Here is a 22,733-nt window from a genome sequence, read left to right on the forward strand (position 1 = left end):
CATCCTCCATTAATCAATGCATTCATGCATCCATGCATTTATGCATCAATGTATCCATTGATCCATTGATCCATCCATCTATCCATCCATTTGTTGTCTTTGTTGCAGGAGAACATCTTAATAGTTACAGTGGCCGTATCTTCTTTTGTCTTATTTCAGGGCTGTTGAACTTCTTTAGAGTTGATATGACATGATTGGATTCCATGGCTGTTAGAAACAATGTGACCCAGTTTATATTCACAGGGCTCTTCCAGGATCGAGAAGCACAGAGAGTTTCTTTTGTGGTGTTTGTTCTTGTGTACGTGGCCACAATGTTGGGCAATGGCCTCATCATCTTAATTGTCAACACTACCAAGAGTCTGAGCTCCCCCATGCACTTCTTCCTTAGCCACCTGTCCTTAGTAGAGATCTGTTACTCCTCTACTACTGTTCCTAAATTCATTTCTGGCATATTGGCTGAGAATAAAACCATCTCTTTTGATGGGTGCATGACCCAGCTCTTTTTCTTCCATGTCTTTGGAGTTGCTGAGATTCTCCTGCTCACAGTGATGGCCTATGACCGGTACGTGGCCATCTGTAAACCTCTGCACTACATGACCATCATGAGCCGTCCCGTGTGTCATGTATTGGTGCTTAGCTCCTGGTTAGGGGGCGTGTTCCACTCTGTGGTTCAGTTTCTTGTCACTGTGCAATTGCCCTTCTGTGGTCCCAATGTGATTGACCATTATTTCTGTGACCTCCATCCCTTGTTCAAGCTTGCATGTACTGAAACTTTTGTGGCAGGGTTTGTTGTGTTTGCTGATAGTGGTTTATTCTCTGTGATTTCCCTTCTCTTCTTGATTTCTTCTTATGTTGTCATCTTGGTTCACTTGAGAAACCAGTCAGCAAAGGGGAGACACAAGGCCCTCTCCACTTGTGCCTCCCACATCACTGTCGTCCTCTTATTCTTTGGTCCTGCGATCTTTGTGTACTTGCGGCCCTCTTCCACCTTCACTGAAGACAAACTTGTGGCTGTGTTCTACACGATGATCACTCCAATGTTGAACCCCATTATTTATAGCTTGAGAAATGCAGAAGTGAAGATTGCTATGAAGAGACTGTGGAGGAAGGAAGTGAACTTGGGAGTGGAATGAAAATATGTATATAAAAATGAATTGTGACTTTGGTGATAGTGCTTATTTTGAGTTTCATTCTGGAATGGTACAGAAGAAGCAGAAACAAACTTATGCAAGGAATTCATGCATGTCTTTATAAGCAGCATGTGTGAACCTAGATATGGTAACAGAGACTTGGATTTAGAGTCAAAGTCTCTTCTTTTGAGTCCTGACAAAAACCAGGACTACTTGAGTGACCCAGTGTTATCCATGTAACCTCTCTGGGTTTTGATTTTATCGCCTATGAGATGGTGACATTGGCAAGATGGTCATTTCCAGGTCTAAATCTAGGCTTGACCTCTCAATCATTCAGCAAATAAACATTTATGACAAGTCTACTCTGTACCACTCATTCTCCAGGAAGCTGGGACGTAAAGACCAAAACTCATTTGGTTTGTACATATTTAGACCAAATTAAATAGAAAGTTTAGAAATAAATGCAGGCCATGAAGGAGTCAGTAAGACTTCAGGAATCAGGATCTCTCCCTCCCTTTGTAGTGCTACAGTGAGTTCAGAAGCTCACTGATTAATGTTTGAATTTCATGCAATGTCATAGGAAGAGGCCAACTACCTTCTACTCTAGGCTGATCTTACATGTAGAGGAAACAAAGAAACTCTACAAGTCCCCATATTTTCCCAATAGATGTATCTTGCTAATCTTTTCCTTAAAAATTCTCTTTATATTTATAATTATCAGCAAACATATATTTCAATACTAAAAAAAGAATCGGATTGTATAAGAAAATGTGGACTTCCATTATGTAGAATCATTCTTTAATGTATATATTTAAACATTTTATAATGGAAATTAAATGCACACATATACAATTTAACAAGGTAATAGCAGCATTGCTTTATTTTTGAATTTTCTGTATTCATTTGTGCTTTCTCTTGTGCATCTTGAAAATATTTTTTTTTTGATATTCATTGTTTCTTCATGTCTATCACTACCCATAAACCCTGGCCCCTAAATAAGAATCAAAATATTGATTTGTTTTGCTTGACTACTCATTTTGTTACAGAAGAATTTCATTTCTGGAACTTATTTTTCCTTCCTCAAGATGAAGGGGCTGTCATGTCAGGGATGGTGAGCAAGTGACCAAAACCAGAAGTCAGTACATCAAAGGAATTTTGGAGCCTTGGACACATCAATGACCAACAGAGATCCTGGAATACACTTGAGCCATGAGTTCTTTATGACCAGATGTTCTTAACTCTTTAACCTTTGCTCAATGATAGTTCATACAATGATTTCCCTATGACATATCTATATTTTTAAACAGTGGGCTTTCTATTAATTTCTGAAATTATGCCATTACATATACATGAAACTAAATATGACCCTTCTCTACAAGTCTGTTTGTTGTGAGACACTGGTAACAAAGCTCCATTCCCTCTCAGATATTGAACATCATTATTTATAATGTTTAATACATAATAGTATATATCATAATACTAATAATATGTTATCATAAAATATATTTATAATATATAATAAAATGGGGTTCAAAACTTTCCCCCAATGAAGTCAATAAATTAAAAAACAGCTTCCATTTTATAAAATATATTTGTTTCATCTTATGAATCTTATGAAATGCTTACAAGAGCACAAAAATACACTCAGAGGTGTTATTTTTAAAAATAAACATCCACCCTTTAAAACATCATTCTGGTCAGAAATGTGACACCTAAAATGGCATCTCAGTAGTCCCAATTTCCCCTCTCAGCCAATTCCAAGCAAAAATGGCTGCATTTGAAAGCCAAAATGAGATTTCCAGGGGCTCATCTCACTAGGTCTTACTCATATTTTCATCTTGTACTTTTTTCCACTTAATGCATCTGCCCAAATCTGCCCCAGTACCAAAGTGTCTAGAGTCATGTTTCAGCTGAATGGGTCAATGATAATACTTGGGAGATATGGTGAGCTCTCCCAGAGTCACTGTGCTGCAGTCTGAAATATGCTTTGGTCAGTCAACTAAAGATATGTTTCGAGAAAAAGAAGAGAGAGGCTATTTTTAGAACCAGTTTTCTGACCTTAAGTATCCTGTATTTTTACATAATAAGGATTTCAGAATGGTAGATTTTTTTTTTTGTCCTTGATTCTCAGCCTAGTAAACTGGAGATGATCTCAAGCATCCCATGCAACTGAAACATTATGAGTCTACACTGAGTCCAAATGTGGGCCCTATTTTAAGCAGAATGTTTTTTGGAATATTGCAGCCTAGAAAAGAGATTCTTGATAATGTAATAACTTCCAATGAAATAATTAATGCTTTGACAACTTCCTAAGTTAAAATACTTTCTGATTGTCAGACATATTAAATTGTGTTGTTGTTAGAACTGAATGCTGTACCATCCCACTTTGAGGCATACGCCAGAAGGGATCAAATTTAGAAATATCTTATATACACAATAATAGTCATACCAGCACTTTTTGTGCTAGTAAATAACTTGAAGTAAAGTTGATGCCCAACAATTAGGGAATGGATAAACAAGTTGTCATCACATGAATGTAATAGAATGTTATTGCGCTGAAAGAATATGAAGAATACAGAGAAGTATGGGAAGGCTTATAGGAACTGACACAAGGTAAAGCAAGAAGAACCAGGAAAAGAATAAGCACCACAACGACCATAACATAAGGAGAGTGAACAACACGTTGAACATTTCTCTTTATTTTTTTAAAAAAATCTTTGCTGTAAGAGATAGCTTTTTGGGCACGGGAGTAGGGAGAAATAAAGTAGTCAGAAATAAAGGTAATGCAAAAACAAAAGATCAATTAATTAAAATAAGATAAACAAAAGGACCATCTGCTTTAGAAATGCTAAAAATATGTGAAGAAGTCTTTAGGCATTTTTTTCTTTTTATAAATTACCCCTACCTAATGATAGTTTACACATCAATAGCTTACACAATCATTAAACAGAGACTGAGGTTAATATTTAAAGTTGTGACCACTGCCACCATCTTGTTACCTCCCTGAGATGGTACTGCTGAAGAAAGCAATCCCACCATCTCCTTAGGTAATCCATTTTATTTTTGAACAGCTCTATTTATTAGGCAGCTTTTTCTTTATATCAAGCCTAAATCCACATCTCTGTGACTTCCATGTTTTCTATTCCATGTATATTGCCTTTGTCCATGGACAAACAGATCAAAAATCCCTCTTCTATAATTCTACAACCTACCTGACAGAGGTACTACAAGAAAACTTTTGAAACTATAATATTTAATGTAAATGGGAGTCTTAACAATTATTACTGACTTGACAAATTCATCCAGAATACTAAATTCTCATGATCAAAGATTGAGGCTGAGATGGGAACTTAGATGCCATCCAGCTGAATCCCTTCATTTTTCAGAGGAGGACCTGAGACCCAAGTAATGTAAGTGATAGATCACACAGACAGGAAGCAGAGAACTGAGGACTTCAATCCAGAACCTTTGATTCTAAAACCAACACTCTCTGACTTGCCCAATGTTATACGTGAGGCATCTATGACTAACAAAGAAAGTACCTCTCTAAGATTCAGGGAACTGAATGAAGACATTATGATACCTTTTGACTGAAACTACATGTGTTTTTTAAAATTTCCCAAGCCACCCCCCCATAGTTTTCCCCAATACATGATTCAGTGATTAGAGACTTGTAAAAATGGCCACCTCCCAACAGATTAATAAAGTCTCTGTGCTACATGTTTTCTCCATGTTGCTTTGGCTCCTATCTTTAATTATACACAGAGGAGCAAACAGTGGTATTCAGGGAAAGTCTGCATGGGTCAGGAAGGATAGCATTTTTAACAATGCAGAACAGGAAATTCACAGAACAGATACTGAAGTGAATCCAAAATTTGGGATTTCATCAGTGTAGGGACCTCCCTCCCACCATGTGCTGAAGCACACTCCAGTACTATTCTTTAGTAGATGGTCTTCATGGTCTGTTCTCCATCCCATGCTATGCATTTCCCAACCTTCTGGAAACAAGTATTTCTACAATTAGTGAGGCTTGTCCTTAGATGGAATATATCCATTACTGAGCCCATATGCTAAACTTTTCTAGCTTGGTAGGATCTATTCTCCACTGGCATGTTTGATAAGAAAGAACTAATGATTTCCTCCTGCCTGAGATGAGGAATTGGAGTAAGATTCTGACTTTGCATGGGTGCATCTGAATACAATCCTTAGGCTGCTGATTTGTCATCACTTTCAATACAAGATCAGTCCATTACCTATTCTGGTCATGCTTGTCATCTATATGAGGCTCCCTATGACATTACTTTAATACAAGTCATAATTAGCAATGTGCCTTGACTCCTCAAACCTACCATGTCCTTGTATTTCTACTAACCCTTGAATCCCCCCATATTTGATTTTTTTCTCTTCCTGCCACATAATTTACAGTAATGGGGAGCTGTTTCAGTGGATCCTGGATATTAATGATATGCATGATCCAGTGTGGATTGAATGGTGGACATAGTGGACTTAATGGATTAGGATTCAGAATATGTGGATTCAGATCCTGCTTCTGCCACTTACACATTACTTGTATGATGTTAGGCAAGTCACCTAACCACCCTGAACCTCAGTTTCATTATCAGTAAGGTTAAAGTGTTGAACTAGATGATTAAAATTATGAAGTATGAAAAAGACATTTTAATTTTTTTCCTCTTTGCAAGCATAATGACACAAGGGGCATGCTCTAATTCCCCTGCTTCTTATTCTACCTGGTAGCAACCTCAAGACTTTAAATAACCCTGTCCAATTGGGTTCAGATGTTCATGTGGGTTGCACTAAATATGAAAACAAAATGGTATATTTTCTCAAACTTCTAGGCTCATGGAAAATGCTAGAAAAGTGTGGGGAGCAGACAATATGACAGCTAGCACTTATATAGTGATTTATGATTTGCAGAGCACCTTATCTGTATCATATCATTTGATCCTCAAAACAAACCTGTGAGGTAGATGCTGTTTTCATTCCTAATTTTACAGATAAGGAAACTGAGCCTGAGAGCAGTGGGTTGCCCAGGTTTATATAGCTTGTGTTTAAGATCGGATTTGAACTTAGGTCTTCCTGACTCTAAGTCCAATACTCTATCTACTGTACTAGCTCGATACTTTAGTAAAGCAATTGAAAACTGAAGATTAGAGGATATCAGACTGTGAATTCTTCTTGATCTAATTCGTCATGCAGTGATGAGGATGAGAGAGTCATATTTGTGTTTCTGATTGCTGACTAAACTCTTAAGAGGTGCAGAGATCTATAAGACCTGTAGAACAAAGGAGAGGCTTGAGATTGGAGGCATGACTATAAAATACAAAGGCTTTACCAGGCTCCAGGAGAAGCCTTGCTTTTTTCTAGGTTTCCACTTTTTCCCTGACCTTTTACAGTAGTACTATTAGTTTTCTCTGACCTACAAATAGGCTTTTACTTCTTGGAGCCTTTGAAGCTCATTTACGAGAAGAGTGGGGATAATACAGTGAGTGGCATCATCTAATGAGTTGAGTTTCTCCCATTGGTTAGAGATATAACATATCCCTTGAGTGTATACATGATAGGGCCTTTTTTGTCATACTTCTAACACAAGAGTAACAATTACATTCCATGGTATAGGTAGTATGTTTTATTGAGCTTTAAAATCTTTTATTGGTAACTTTTCTCTTTGCATTCCCCTCATTTATCAATTTTTCTCGCCTTCCCCACCTGGAAAGCCATTTCCCATAACAAAGAATAAGAAAAGAAAGAAAAAAATCAGATGAGCAGAAGTAAGCCGGACATCAAGCAAGTCTCCCAGCACATGCAGTGTATCATCCCCTTTATCCCTCAGTTCTGTAAAGCAGGGAGGAAGGTGCCTTCTTCTATCTCTTCTTCAGGGTTAAGTTTGATCATTATAGTCACACAGAGTTCAGTTTGAAGTGATTTTGGCTGATGTTCTTCCATTTACACAACTGTAGTCATTGCGTATACCGTTTTCCAGCTTCTTATTTCTCTTTGAATCTGTTCATAGTCTTCCTGCAACTTTTATTGTACTTTTCAAAGCTTTTACATTTAATTCCATTCAATTTTCACAATAAAGTGTGTGTGTGTGTGTGTGTGTGTGTGTGTGTGTGTGTGTGTGTGTGTGTGTGTGCCATTTTACAGACGAGGAGAGTAGGATCTAGGGAGGTTAAGTGATTTGCTTAACTCCATACATGCTCTAAGTAAAGCATTTGTATCAATTTCTGTTTGTGGTGGACACAGGCTGGGCTCATGGGGGCACACAGCCTGTGTTTTGGACAGCCCTGAACCAAATGAGCACCCTTCTTGTTACACTTTACTAGAACCAGGGTATTCAAGAAAACAGATACTAGTCCAAGTAGTGTAAGTACATACGCAACTTTATGTACATTTAGAGGCACTTGACACGGTTGAGAGTCAGCCTCAGAGTCAGGAATATGTAATTTCAAGTGTCATCTTGGATACATCCTGACTTTTGACTCTGAGAAAGTCAATTAAACTTTCACCTGCCCTAATGGAGGAGGTGTCCATATCAATCATGCTCTCCATTGAGGAATGCAGTGGTCCAGACCAAAATACAAAACGAACAACAACAACAACACAACAAACCCCAATTAGTCATGAAATACAGAGGACGAAAATATTAGGGAAATGACAAAGAAGGGGAAGGCAGATAATTTGTTTAAAAAATTTCTAAAAGATTATTGTTAGGAACAGCTATTTAGTGCTCTGGATTCATGCTACCTTTTCCACTTCCTCCCATTCTGATTCAGAAGAGGGTAATTCTACAGGTCCTATTTCACCCCCTTCATTTCTCATCTTGTTTCAGTGCCTTGACCCACAGCTTCCTCATGGCATTCTTCACTTCACCATTCTCAAGGAGTAGATGACTGGATTCATATTTCAGGGCTGTTGAGCTTCTTTAGAGTTGATATTGTGTCATTGGATTCCATGGCTGTTAAAAACAAAGTGACCCAGTTAATATTCATGGGGCTCTTTCAGGATTGAGAAGTACAGAGAGTTTTATTTGTGGTGTTTCTTCCTTTATACGTGACCACAGTGTTGGGCAATGGCCTCATAATCTTAACTGTCAACACTAGCAAGAGCCTGAATTCCCCCATGTACTTCTTCCTTAGCCACCTGTCCTTAGTAGAGATCTGTTACTCCTCTACTATTGTTCCTAAATTCATTTCTGGTTTATTGGCTGAGAATAAAACCATCTCCTTGGATGGCTGCATGACCCAGATCTTTTTCTTCCATTTATTTGGAGTTTCTGAGATCCTCCTCACAGTGATGGCCCATGACTGGTATGTGGCTATTTGTAAATCTCTGCACTACATGACCACCATAAGCCGTCCTGTGTGTCATGTGCTGGTGTTTAGCTCCTGGCTAGGGGCTAAACCATTCTGTCTTTCAGATTCATATCACTGTCCAATTGCCCTTCTTTGGTCCCCATGTGGGTAGCCATTATTTCTGCATCCTCCATCCCTTGTTCGAGCTTGCCTGTACTGATACTTTTGTGGCAGGAATTATTGTGTTTGCCAGTGGTGGTTTATTCTGTGTGATTTTCTTTGTCTTTTTAATGTCTTCTTATGTTGTCATCTTGGTTCACTTGAGAAACCAGTCAGCAGAGGGGAGACGCAAGGCCCTCTCCACTTGTGCCTCCCACATCACTGTTGTCCTCTTATTATTTGTTCTTGCCATCTTTCTGTACTTGCAGCCCTCTTCCACCATCAATGAAGACAAAGTTGTGGCTGTGTTCTACATGATTGTTACTCCAATGTTGAACTCCATTATTTATACTTTGAGTAATGGAGAAGTAAAGATTGCTATGAAGAGGTTGTGGAGGAAGAAAGTGAGCTTGGGAAGGGAATGAAAATGTGTATATAAAAATGAATTGTGATAGGTGATAGTGCTTATTTTGAATTTGATTCTGGAATGGCTACAGAAAAAGCAGAAATAAACTTATGCAAGGAATTCATCTGTGTCTTTAAAAGTAGCATGTGTGAAACTGGATATTGTGGCAGAGGAAGCCGAAGGGGGGTGAAGAGGGTGGGGTGGCTGAGGCTGGGTGAGTCGATTGTGTAGGGTGGCCTGGCACAGCGCCCGAGCGGCTGAGCTTGTGGGCTTGGGGGTGCGAGGTGGCCATCATGGCGGTGCCGGAGAGCCAGCTGAAGAAAATGCTGAGCAAGTACAAGTACCGAGACCTAACTGTACAGGAAACTGTCAATGTTATTACACTGTACAAGGATCTCAAACCGGTACTGGATTCTTATGTCTTTAATGATGGCAATTCTAGCCATCATTAAGCCTTACTGGAACAATTCCTGTGCCTTATAGAGATAACATATACAATATCATAATATGCCTGTGGCTTCTGGACACATATCCGTATAATCCCCCTATCTGTTTTGTTAAGCCTACCACTTCGATGACCATTAAAACAGGGAAGCATGTTGATGCAAATGGAAAGATCTATCTTCCTTGTTTACATGAGTGGAAGCATCCACAGTCTGACTTACTGGGTCTGATTCAAGTAATGATTGTGGTATTTGGAGACGAGCCTCTAGTGTTTCCACGTCCTACTGTTTCAGCCTCCTATCCACCATACCAAGCAGCAGGACCACCAAATACTTCCTATATGCCAGGTATTTCAAGTGGAACAACTTCATACCCGCCTGGACACCCTCCCAATCCCAGTGGTTTCCCAGGTTATCCTTACCCACCACCAGGTGGAGAGTACCCTCCAACCACAAGTTCTCAATACCCTTCCCAGCCTCCTGTGACCATTGTTGGTCCCAGCAGGGATGGCACAATCAGTGAGGACACTGTCCGAGCATCTCTCATTTCAGCAGTTAGTGACAAGCTGAGATGGTGAATGAAAGAGGAAATAGATCGTGCCCATGCAGAGCTCAATGCCTTAAAGCATACAGAGGAGGACCTGAAGAAAGGTCATCAGAAACTGGAAGAGACGGTAACCCGCTTGGACCAAGAAGTGGCCGAAGTTGATAAAAACATTGAATTACTGAAAAAGAAGGATGAAGAGCTCAGTTCTGCTTTGGAGAAAATGGAAAATCAGTCTGAGAACAATGACATTGATGAGGTTATCATTCCCACAGCCCCACTCTACAGGCAGAGCCTGAACTTGTATGCAGAGGAAAATGCAATTGAGGACACCATCTTTTACCTGGGGGAAGCCTTAAGAAGGGGAGTGATAGACCTAGATGTCTTTCTGAAGCATGTTCGACTTCTATCCCGGAAACAGTTTCAGCTAAGGGCATTAATGCAGTAAGCAAGAAAGACTGCGGGCCTCAGTGATCTCTACTGAATTTGCAGGTGTCAGCTGGGCAATGAGCTTTCCTTTGACAAGTCTTGTCTTCTCTTCTCTCTCTGTCAGTAGGTGCCCAGAATAAGTTATTGCAGTGTCACTCAAATGTAAGATATTTGGAATCAATAATACATTTTCTGTTTTCTTTTAGTAAAAAGACTGGATGTTATTAATAACGCACTTTCTATTCTCTGTAAACTTTTTGTGCTGAGTGTTGGGACTGATTATGCTGAATAAAATTTGTTGCATAAAAAAAAGAAACTGGATATTGTAACAACGTCTTGGATTTAGAGTCAAAGTCTCTTCTTTTGAGTCCTGACAAAAACCAGGACTACTTGAGTGACCCAGGGTCATCCATGTAACCCCTATGGGTTTCAGTTTTATCACCTATAAGATAGTGACATTGGGCAAGATGATCTTTTCCAACTCTAAATCTAGGCTTGACCTCTCAACCATTCAACAAACATTTATGACAAGTCTACTCTGTGCCAGTCATCATCCTGGAAGCTAGGATGCAAAGACCAAAATTCCCTTGATTCATACATCTTTATAGAGAAGTAGATACAAGATATAAAAATTAATACAGTCATTGAATGGGTCACTAAGTGTGGTGGACTCAGGATGCTCTCCTCCCTTCATAGTACTCCAGCATGAGCCTCTCCTCACACATCACTGTATGAATTTCTTGCAGTGTTGTAGAAAGAGGCCAATTTCCTCCTATTCTGGGCTGGTCTTACATTTAGAGGAAAAAAACAAACTCTACTGTGGTGTAGTTAAAGAGACACTAGGAAGTCCCCACTTTCTCCCCAAATGATGTACTTTGCTGGTCTTTTCCTGATGTCTGCACTTCTTTCATCAACCTTTTTTTTTAAATTATCTTTTTTATTGTGAATTTTATAATTATCAACAAACATATATTTCAATATTAAAAGAAAAAGGAGAGGATTGTGTAAGAAATGTGGACTTCCATTATGTAGAATTATTCTTTAATGTGAATATTAAAAAATTCCATAACAGAAGTTAAACACACCTATAAATGCATATAATTTAACAAGCTGGTAACATGGTTGCTTTACTTTTGCATTTTCCTGTATTAATTTTGCTTTCTTTTGTGCATAAAATATTTTATTGATGTTCTTTGTTTCTCATATCTCTCACTACTCATAAACCCCTGCCCCTAAATAAAAATTAATATGTTGATTTGTTTTTCTTGACTACTCATTTATGTTACACAAGAGCTTTATTTCTGGAACTTATTTTTCTTTCCTCAAGGTAAAGAGGCTGTCATCCCAGGGTCAGTGAGTGAATGAGCGAGTCACCAAAAGCAGAAGTCAGCACATCAAAAGAATTTTGGAGACTTGGACATTTCAATGACCAACAGAGTGAGGTGGTAGAATACACTTGGGCCATGAATTCATTCATGATCAGATGTTCTTAAATCTTTAACTTCTGTTCAATAACAGTTAGTCTCAGAGGCTGGCTCCCCTAAAGGTCGGGATGAGGAGACACCCACTACCTGAGGACGAGACCCCACCTGGCCCAGGTCTCGGTGGGTGCCACAGGCCACCCCCAAATCTCGCTGGGGCCTCCAGAAATGTTGTGCCGAAGAAAAGCAAGCGAGACCCGGATATAAATTTGGATGTGGATTTATTCAAGCTAGGGACTGTTTGGAGTAAAGACTCAAAACAAACAGCCCAGAGCAGGGGTATGGTCAGGGTACTCAAAGGGAAAGAACACAATTTGATTTCTGTGGAGATGGGAACACAAACAGTGGGACAAGCTGAGGCAGGATTATTTCCGTGGAGAAGGGAACACAAACAGTGGGGTCCGTGGAGATGGGAGTACAAACAGTGGGGTGAGCTGGGGCAGGATGGAGAAACTAAGGGGGGGCCAGAGCACAACACCAATCTGATGAGAGTAAGGTTCAAAGAATATGCATGCCCCTCCCTTCTTTCACTCTACTGTAATAGGTCTTTGTGCTTCTTCATTTGATTTAATTTGCCCTCTTCTGCCTCCTGTTTTCCTCATGTCCCAAAATAATCCCTTTTTGCCACTTAATTAGATTTTTTATCATCACATCAAAGTCAACTTATACCCACACCCTCTGTCTACGTATGCCTGTTTTAAATGTCATAACAAAGATTCAGTTCTCAGGAGTTACAAGTATAATCTTCCCTTGTAGGGATGTAAACAGTTTGCCCTTATTGAATAACATGTTTTTTTCTTTCCTGTTTACCTTTTTATGCCTCTCCTGAGTTTTGTATTTGAAGATCAAATTTTCTGGTGAGCTCTGGTCTTTTCCATAGGAAAGTTTGGAAGTCCCCTATTTCACTGAATGTGTATCCGCTCCAGTGAAAGATTATCCTCAGTTTTGATGTGTAGTTGATCCTTGGTTTGAATCCAAGCTCCTTTGCCTTATGGCATATCATATTCCAAGTCCTCTGATCTTTTATTGTAGAAAGTCCTGCATAATCCTCACTGTGGTTCCATGAGATTGAAATCATTTCTTTGTGGCTGCTTGCAGTATTTTCTTTTTGACATGGAAATTTTGGAATTTGGCTATAACAGTCCTTGATATTTTCAGTTTGACATCTCTTTCAGGAGGTGATTGGTGTATTGTTTTGATGATTATTTTACCCTCTGGTTCTAGGACCTCAGGGAAGTTCCCCTTGCTGAGTTTGTGGAAAATGTTGTTCAGGCTCTTTTTCTCATCATGACTTTCACATAGACCATAATTTTAAAATTATCTCTCCTGGATATATTTTCCAGGTCTGTAGTTTTTCTAATGAGGCACTTTATGTTTTCTTCTATTTTTTCATTATTTTGATTTTGTTTGACTGATTCTTGCTGTTTCATAGAGTCATTAGCTTCCACTTGCCCAATTCTAATTTTTAATGAATTGTCTTCTTCAATTAGAATTTGTACATCCTTTTCAATTTGGCCCATTAAACTTTTTAAGGAGTTCTCTTTCGTGAGTTTTTGTGCCTTTTTTTCCATTTGTCCAATTCTACTTTTGTTCAGTGTACTTTTTTCCTCCCTTTTGTCAATTGTATTTTTTAAGAACTTGTTTTCTACAATCCATTTTTGTCCTTTCTTTTCCAAGCTATTGACTCTTTTGCATACATCTCATTTCTTTTCCCAATTTTTCTTCTGCCTCTCTTATTTGACTTTTAAAATCCTTCTTGAGATCTTCCAAGAAGTCTTTTTGAGCTTGAGACCAGTTCATATTCTTCTTTGAGATTTCAGATGTTGGTATATTGACAATGTTGTACTCTTCTGAATTTGTGTTTTGATCTTCCCTGTCCCCATAGTAAGAATCCATGGTCATTGTCTGTTTCTGCTTTTTGTTCATGGTGTTTGCCTATTTCCTGGCTTATAAAGTTGGGGTCTCCTGCTGGAGCAGAAGGGGTACTGGCCTCTTGTTCTGGGGGCTAGTGGCCTGGTCACTGGCTTTGTGTGCTGAGGCCTCAGGTGCTGAGGCCTCAGCTGGAGGCTGTAGGGGTATGGCAGGTTGCCTGGTGCTAAGATGTAGTCAGCAACACTGAAGCTCTCAGGGTGGGCCTGGGGCTTCTGGCGCCTGGAGGATGGCTGTTGACCAGGAATTCTTCGAAGCACTGGAATGTTTGGCTACTGACTGATGCCTGCCTACTGGAGTTGTACGAAAGGACTTGGAGGATTGGCTGCCGAAGGACTGCTGCCAGTGCACGTTAGTTTTCAATATGGAGTCTACTGGTTCCACTGCCTTTGTCAAGGCACTCAGGGGGGAGGGGGATCCTGGTGTTGGTGCTTGCCTCCTCCACCACCTTGGAGTTGAAGATATTCCCCTGGTTTGGTGATGTGTGGCTTGCCTCTGGCTTGCAGGAATGCCTCTTGTTCTGTACTACTCCCCTTCCACCAGAGTGAGAGGGACCTTTCCTGTTAATCCCCAAAGCTTCCTGGGCTACAAGACTACTGTACCCTGTCTTTCTGCTGGCTAAGCTGTTCCAGGGTTTTTCCTGGGGTAAAATTTTCTGTGTTTTTAGAGATCAGTAAGGGAGGGTGGGAATGACTTATTTCTTACTCTGAGATTTTGGCTCCCAGAGGTTAGAGGAAATTCTATAATGTCTCTCTTTACCCACTGTTTCTCCATCCTTTCCCTATCCTACAACTGGTACTGTAATATGTTTTACTTGCTTCTTTTACTTTAGTATTTCCTGAATCTTGATTTTGTCTCAAATAAATGTAAACCATGAATGATCTGTGAATAAATAAAATTTAAATTAAGGCTGAGAACAAAATATCATTAGATATTTTCCTAAGTGAGGGCTCTGAACTATTATGATAATATTAATAACTTTTTCTCTGGTATAAACTCCACAAAGTAGCAGAGGAATGGGGCACATGGAACATACATGACATTATATTTCCTCTAGGTTAAAAGCAAGCTATGGCAGCCAGTGGAAAGAGTGCTCGGTGTGAAGTCAGAAAGACTCATCTTTTGGAGGTCAAATCTCATCTCAAACACTTACTGTTTGTGTGACCCTGGACAAGTTATTTAACTTTGTTTCAGTTCTTCATCTGTACAAATGAGCTGGAGAAGGGAATGGCAAACTAAAGAAAAATGCCAAATGGTGTCAGAAAGAGTCAGACATGACTGAAATGACTGAACAACTGAAAAGCAAGCTAACTGTAACATAGTGCAACTAATTAAATCACTAGAAAGGAAGTAGTAGAAAGGATGTAATACTGGTCAGCCAACACTACCTGCCACGGAGACAACTACCACTGTTCCTCTAGAAATGGGTAAAGACTCAGAATAATAAATAAATAATTGAAGCAAGCATTCAACCTTTCTCCAAGTCATTATTTCTTTGGCAAAGTTCTCTCCCAAGGGAACCAAAAGAGACCTCAGAGAATTTTATCTCCTGATCTTAACTCTTGGGTTACTGCATTTTATAAGGTTAGGGCACCTCAGCATTGAAATTATGCAGGTGAATCTCTGATGTCACACAATGTGAGTAACTGTGGCTTTGTTGCCTTTCATAATTCTTTTCTCTTTCTAGGGGAAGGGACAAAAGGTTTGGCCGTGTAATCTTCAACTGGGCTCTCAATGATTTACCTGCCAGCAGGACACAGTTTGCTTGTTTTTAGAGATCATGGATTATCTTGAGAATTGGTGTAGGTGAAGGCAAGTTATAAACTGTGATTGAGCAATATCAATAACAAAGTTGAGGTCATAGGGAAGGGAAGACTGTGTAGTGGAAAGAGCATTGAATGGAGAGACAGGTTCTAGTAGGGTGTTGATGCTCAGTAGTAGGGGGGCCTTGAGCAAGTCTCTTCTTTCTGGGTCTCATTTATTCTCTTTGGTCAAATGAAAAAGTTGGACTAGATGATCTCTAGGTCCTTTATAGTTATGACCCTGAATATTTTATATTATAAATCCTCTACACCTGTGAATTCTATGTTCAATATTTTAAGGTCCATTCCTCATTCTTCACTGTGAGCTCTTCATCCAGGTCATGAGCATTAACCATGGGCTTTTGCCAAGGGTTTGTCTAGCATCCTTCTCTCACTCTTCTGTACTACTTCATTTATTGATCTCATCAGCTCCATTTTGTTAATTTAATCTTTATGCCTATGATTCCCATACTTATGTATCCAGCCCTGGTATCTCTTCTGGCACCCATTTTGCATCTTCAATCTTTTCTTGGATATCTCACACTGGATGTGCAACAGGCACCTGAAACCCAACATGTCCATAGCAGAACCCCGAATCTTCCTCCCTGAAACCCTCCTTTCTTCTTCAATTTCCCATTTCTGTTGAGGGCATCCCCTTCCTCTCAGTTACTCAGGCTTATAATCTAGGTGTCATCCTTAACTTTCTCTCACCACGCATACCCAATCATTTATGAAGTCCTATTATGAAGTCTTTGCAAAGGCTAGAAGCATCTAATATATTTATTTTGTTTAAACATGTATATATGATATACATATATAGCACACGCACACACACACACACACACACACACATATATATACATATGCATGTATACACACATATCGACATATGCATCAGTTTAAGTCACAATATTTTTAGACCTGATCAACCCAAGAATATGGGGAAGTGGAGCTATGTGTGTATGCATGTATTGAAGTAGAACATCAGGTATAAAAGCATTTATTTTATGAGAAATAGAATCATAACAAGGAAGGAATCTCTTATGTCTCCTTCTCCGTTTTCTCATCTGCTGTGATTCTTGTCATCTTCTCATTCACTCCCTCTTTCTCCTCCCCTTCCCATGGAGGATCCATTGGAAGCACTAAGAATCTTTCACTAGTTCTTTAAAAAGATCTTGTGTATACCAGGGCATCTTCTTGGCTGTCCATCTGCTGTCTCTCATTCCTTGAAAATGTCTGACTACCATTGACAACTCTTAATTCTTTTAAAATTCTGTTCAATCTTTTTGGTTATTCAACATGTCAAATGCTTTTGGAGTCCAAATTTTTTCAAACTCCTACCCAATTCTCCCTCCCTTCAATTTTTGTGCTGAGAGTAAAGAAAAAATACTATTTAAAATAAATTAGGAAAGGAAAAGAGATTGTAAATTATCATGAGACCACTAATTTTTATCATTTGTTGACCTTTAAGATCAATACAGAGATTATACATACTATTCTTGATATATAGATTGGAACTGATCTCTATATTTACATGTATTTATTGCATACAATAAGGCAAATTTGCATAATGAGATCACTTTATGGGATCCATTACTTTTACTAATTGGGACTTATCTGTGTTCAAAACATAGTCATTGTCTTGCTTGTTTCTACTTCCTTTTTTGAAAACATTTTCTGGGTAGCTAAGCTGGATTTGTAGCTTCTATTGTGGCATAATGTCCTGTTGCTTTCCAGAAAGTCTGAACCAATCCAGAGGTCAGCCAAGAGTGGAACAATGTGGTTGATTTGTTTTTTAATCACAGCCAAACCAGCATTTAATTTGATCATTTTCATCACCTTTGGCATTTTGATGGGTGAAAAAGGAGAATTTCAAGGTTATTTTCATTAGCATTTTTCTGATCATTAGAGAATTGGAAGGTTTTTTTGTTGTAATAGATGATCAGTTTTGCTTCTAGTTCAAGAATGGCCCATGCATATCCTTGGATCACTTGTTCAATGGAGATAAAGGTTCTTACTCTCCTGCAAGTGGGTGCTGGGGCCAGCTCTCACTCTCTGAAGAGCCCATTTTCAGTGTGAGCATTTTCACCTCAGAAATTGGTAGACACTACAAAGTGTTACGAAACTTGATTTACTGTTTTGTTGAATGTTTAGACTTAAGAAATTGATTAAGAAAATGTTAAAAGTAGAGATTAAGCTTGATAGTCCATCAGAGATTTTTGAGAGCCAGTTAGACATTTGCTAGCACCCTCCTACTTCCTTTAATGGTGTTAGATCTTCAGGTCAAGTACCTTCCTTCTCTAGGTTTGAAGAGTTTTTGTTTTCAAATGCTCAATAGGATTGACTTGTAAGTGTATGTGGTTCTGATCCACAAATCAGAAAAAGTGAAGAGAGGGACAGAGAGAGAAAGACAGAAAGAGAAAGAGAGACAGAGAGATGTACACACACACACACACACGGAGAGAGAGAGAGAGAAAGAAAGAGAAAGAGAGAATATTATGGTATCAAGAAAAGATTAAGAAAAATATAAGGAAATAAAACCTGCAATGTATCAAAAATATTCTTTATGGTCAAGTTGAATTTATACCAGTATTTCAAGGATAGCTTTGTATCACAAAAGTAATTAGAAATAAATCACAGTTTTCTCAACAGTCTCTATCTGGTCTTCTGCCTTTTGACACAATTCACTTTTTGGTTATTTTTTAAAATTTAAATTATGTTAATAACAGTTGCATTTCAAGTTTTGTTTTTCTGTCTTTTTTGGTAAATTCTTTATTTGGAGTAAAGTGTGATCAGTTTTGGTAAATGTTTCCTGTGTGTTTTGAATAGAAACTAAGTTCCCTGATAGTCAACAGTGTACATAGGGAAGAACTCTCTCCAGAGTCAGAGAAGCTGAGTTTGAACACTAATTGAGATGCTTACTACCTGTGTGACGTTAGGTAAGTCACTTACCATTGTCTCCTTGGGTCTCAGTTTCCTAACAATAATATGAAATAGTTGGATTGGATGATCTCTGTGGTCCCTTCCAGCACTGCATTTATAATCCTAAGATCCAGTCAGTTATTCTTCTACTGATGCAGTGGTTAGAGCACCAGGACTGGAGTCAAAAAGACCTGAATTCAAATCTGGTCTCAGATACTTGCTAGCTTTGTGACCCTGGAGAAGTCACTTTATCCTGGTTGCTTCAGTTTCCTCATGTATACAATGAGCTGGAGAAGCAAATGAAAAACTACTCCAGTGTCTTTGCTGAGAAAACCCCAAATGGGCTCATGAAGAGTCAGACATGACTGAAAAACAACACATCTTTCTGGTATTCTGTTCATGTGTCTAACATCTCATTTATCTTTCTGTTCGGCTCGTCGTCTTTCTTTAACAGGCTATTGAAGAGTCCCACTGAGGATGGTTTTCTCTTTTAATCTTTTTTGCAGTTCAGGTAACTTTTCAATTTTAGTTGCCATATCATTGATTGTCCATATATTTATTCAGTGTAATGTGATGGAAAGAGCACTGGCTTTGATGTCAGAAGCTGCTTGAGTTCAAGGTCAGCCTTCAGAAGTCACCAGGTGTGTGACGTCTCTAAATTTCAGCTTACTCATAGATTTCATCCTTAGATTTCATATCCCTAATGTTCTTGGCACACAGAAAGCACTTAATAAATGTTTATTGCTTCATTGAGATATAAAATAGAGATATTAATACTTATACTAATTCATAATGCGTTACTTGTAGTAACTCATAAGGTTGTTTTGAAGATCAAAGAAGTTAATGTGTAATATGTTTTGAAAACCTTAAATTTGTAAATGAAGTCATTTTAATAGTGACTATTGTTTTTTATTCATATACTTTTCATTTTCAATGGTCTCTTTATTTTTTTGATCACCACCCTGGTTTCTTTAAATATATAAAGTATTTGTGTTTCTTTTTTATTATTTCCTGATTCAAATTCAACTTTTTCATGTGAGTATAACTTTTTAATTTCTATAGTCAGATCAAATATTATAAATTTTTATTCACTCTTTTGATTTAACATTTTGAAGTACCTTACTTACAGAAACTTTAAAAAAAAACTTGCTATATGTTATGTTACCCCATTAGAATGTGAGAGCAGGAACTGTATTGCTATTCTGTTCTAATCCTAGAACTTACCACAGAGTTTGCACATAGGAAGCACTTAGTAAATACCTTTTGATCCATCCATCCATGCATCCATCCATCCATCCATTCATCTACCCATTCATCCTCCATTAATCCATGCCTTCATGCATCCATGCATTTACACATCAATGTATCTATTGATCTATCAATCCATTGATCCATCATCAATGTATTTGTTGTCCGTGTTGCAGGAAAACATACTAATAGTTACATTGGCCTTATCTTCTTTTGTCTTATTTCAGGGCTATTGAACTTCTTTAGAGTTGACATGACATGATTGGATTCCATGGCTGTTACAAACAATGTGACCCAGTTTATATTCACAGGGCTCTTCCAGGATCGAGAAGCACAGATACTTTCTTTTGTGGTGTTTCTTCCTGTGTACATGACCACAATGCTGGGCAATGGCCTCATCATCTTAATTGTCAACACTAGCAAGAGTCTGAACTCCCCCATGTACTTCTTCCTTAGCCACCTGTCCCTAGTAGAGATCTGTTACTCCTCTTCTACTGTTCCTAAATTCATTTCTGGCATATTGGCTGAGAATAAAACCATCTCTTTTGATGGCTGCATGACCCAGCTCTTTTTCTTCCATGTCTTTGGAGTTGCTGAGATCCTCCTGCTCACAGTGATGGCCTATGACCGGTACGTGGCCATCTGCAAACCCCTGCACTACATGACCATCATGAGCCGTCCTGTGTGTCATGTGTTGGTGTTTAGCTCCTGGCTAGGGGGTATGTTCCACTCTGTGGTTCAGCTTCTAGTCACTGTGCAATTGCCCTTCTGTGGTCCCAATGTGATTGACCATTATTTCTGTGACCTCCATCCCTTGTTCAAGCTTGCCTGTACTGATACTTTTGTGGCAGGGTTTGTTGTGTTTGTTGATAGTGGTTTATTCATGGTGATTTCCCTTCTCTTCTTGATTTCTTCTTATGTTGTCATCTTGGTTCACTTGAGAAACCAGTCAGCAGAGGGGAGACGCAAGGCCCTCTCCACTTGTGCCTCCCACATCACTGTTGTCCTCTTATTCTTTGTTCCTGGCATCTTTGTGTACTTGCGGACCTCTTCCACCTTCACTGAAGACAAACTTGTGGCTGTGTTCTACACGATGATCACTCCAATGTTGAACCCCATTATTTATAGCTTGAGAAATGCAGAAGTGAAGATTGCTATGAAGAGACTGTGGAGGAAGGAAGTGAACTTGGGAGTGGAATGAAAATATGTATATAAAAATGAATTGTGACTTTGGTGATAGTGCTTATTTTGAGTTTCATTCTGGAATGGTAACAGAAGAAGCAGAAACAAACTTATGCAAGGAATTCATGCATGTCTTTATAAGCAGCATGTGTGAACCTAGATATGATAACAGACACTTGGGTTTAGAATCAAAGCCTCTTCTTTTGAGTCCTGACAAAAACCAGGACTACTTGAGTGACCCAGTGTTATCCATGTAACCTCTCTGGGTTTTGATTTTATCACCTGTAACATAATGGCATTGGGCAAGATGGTCATTTCCAGGTCGAAATCTAGGCTTAACCTCTCAATCATTCAACAAACAAACATTTATGACAAGTCTGCTCTGTACCACTCATCATCCAGGAACCTGGGTCATAAAGACTAAAACTCACTTGGTTCGTACATATTTAGAGCAAAGTAAATAGAAAGTTTAGAAACAAATGCAGGCCATGAAGGAGTCAGTAAGACTTCAGGAATCAGGATATCTCCCTCCCTTTGTAGTGCTGCAGTAAGAGCAGAAGGTCACTGATCAATGTTTGAATTTCATGCAATGTTGTAGGAAGAGGCCAACCACCTTCTACTCCAGGCTGGTCTTATATATAGAGGAAACAAAGGAGCTGTACAAGTCCCCACCTTTTCCCCAATAGATGTACTTTGCCAATCTTTTCCTGATGTCTGGACTTCTTTCATCAATATTTTTAAAAAATTCTCTTTTTATAATTATAATTATCAGAAAACATATATCTCAATATTAAAAGAAAAAGAAAAGGATTGTATAAGAAAATGTTGACTTCCACTATGTAGAATTATTCTTTAATGTATATATTTAAAAATTTCATAATAGAAATTAAAAATGCACATATACAATTTAACAAGTTGGTGGCAGCATTGCTTTATTTTTGCATTTTCTGTATTCATTTGTGCTTTCTTTTGTGCATCTTGAAAATATTTTTTTTGATGTTCATTGTTTCTTCATATCTATCACTACCCATAAACCATTGCCCCTAAATAAGAATCAAAATATTGATTTGTTTTGCTTGACTACTCATTTTTCTTACACAAGAGTTTCATTTCTGTAACTTATTTTTCCTTCCTCAAGATGAAGGGGCTGTCATGCCAGGGTCAGTGAGTAAGTGACCAAAATCAGAAGTCAGTACATCAAAGGAATTTTGGAGCCTTGGACACATCAATGACCAACAGAGATCCTGGAATACACTTGAGCCATGAGTTCTTTATGACCAGATGTTCTTAACTCTTTAACCTTTGCTCAATGATAGTTCATTCAATGATTTCCCTATGAGATATCTATATTTCTTAACAGTGGGCTTTCTATTAATTTCTGAAATTATGCCATTATATATACATGAAACTAAATGTGACCCTTCTCTATAAGTCTGTTTGTTGTGAGATACTGGTAACAAAGCTCCATTCCCCCTCAGATATTGAACATCATTATTTATAATATTTAATATATAATAGTATATATTATATTATGATACTAATAATATGTTATCATAAAATATATTTATAATATATAATAAAATGGGGTTCAACACTTTCCCCCAATGAAGTCAATAAATTAAAAAACAACTTCCTTTCTGTAAAATGTATTTGTTTTATCTTATGAATCTTGAAATGCATACAAGAGTAAGAACATACACTCAGAGGTGGTATTTTTAAAAATAAAGGTCCACCCTTTCAAACAT

At 38.4% G+C, this 22,733-nt stretch overlaps 2 protein-coding genes and 2 pseudogenes across 2 annotated transcripts; all 4 read left to right on the forward strand.

Annotated features, from left to right (window-relative positions):
- The first annotated feature begins 203 nt into the window (after positions 1-203).
- Positions 204-1,133, forward strand: LOC118854159 (olfactory receptor 4B1-like). Its single transcript, XM_036764497.1, has one exon. It carries the CDS (start codon positions 204-206, stop codon positions 1,131-1,133), a length of 930 nt encoding a protein of 309 aa, XP_036620392.1.
- Positions 1,134-8,102: 6,969 nt separating this feature from the next.
- LOC118855466 lies at positions 8,103-9,027 on the forward strand (annotated as a pseudogene).
- Positions 9,028-9,257: 230 nt separating this feature from the next.
- LOC118854077 lies at positions 9,258-10,479 on the forward strand (annotated as a pseudogene).
- A 9,598-nt stretch (positions 10,480-20,077) lies between these two features.
- LOC118854207 (olfactory receptor 4B1-like) lies at positions 20,078-21,007 on the forward strand. Its single transcript, XM_036764551.1, has one exon. The coding sequence runs from the start codon at positions 20,078-20,080 to the stop codon at positions 21,005-21,007; it is 930 nt and encodes a 309-aa protein (XP_036620446.1).
- The last annotated feature ends 1,726 nt before the right edge of the window (positions 21,008-22,733 follow it).

The sequence above is a fragment of the Trichosurus vulpecula genome, chromosome 6 (assembly GCF_011100635.1).
Source record: "Trichosurus vulpecula isolate mTriVul1 chromosome 6, mTriVul1.pri, whole genome shotgun sequence".
Taxonomy (NCBI): Eukaryota; Metazoa; Chordata; class Mammalia; order Diprotodontia; family Phalangeridae; genus Trichosurus; species Trichosurus vulpecula.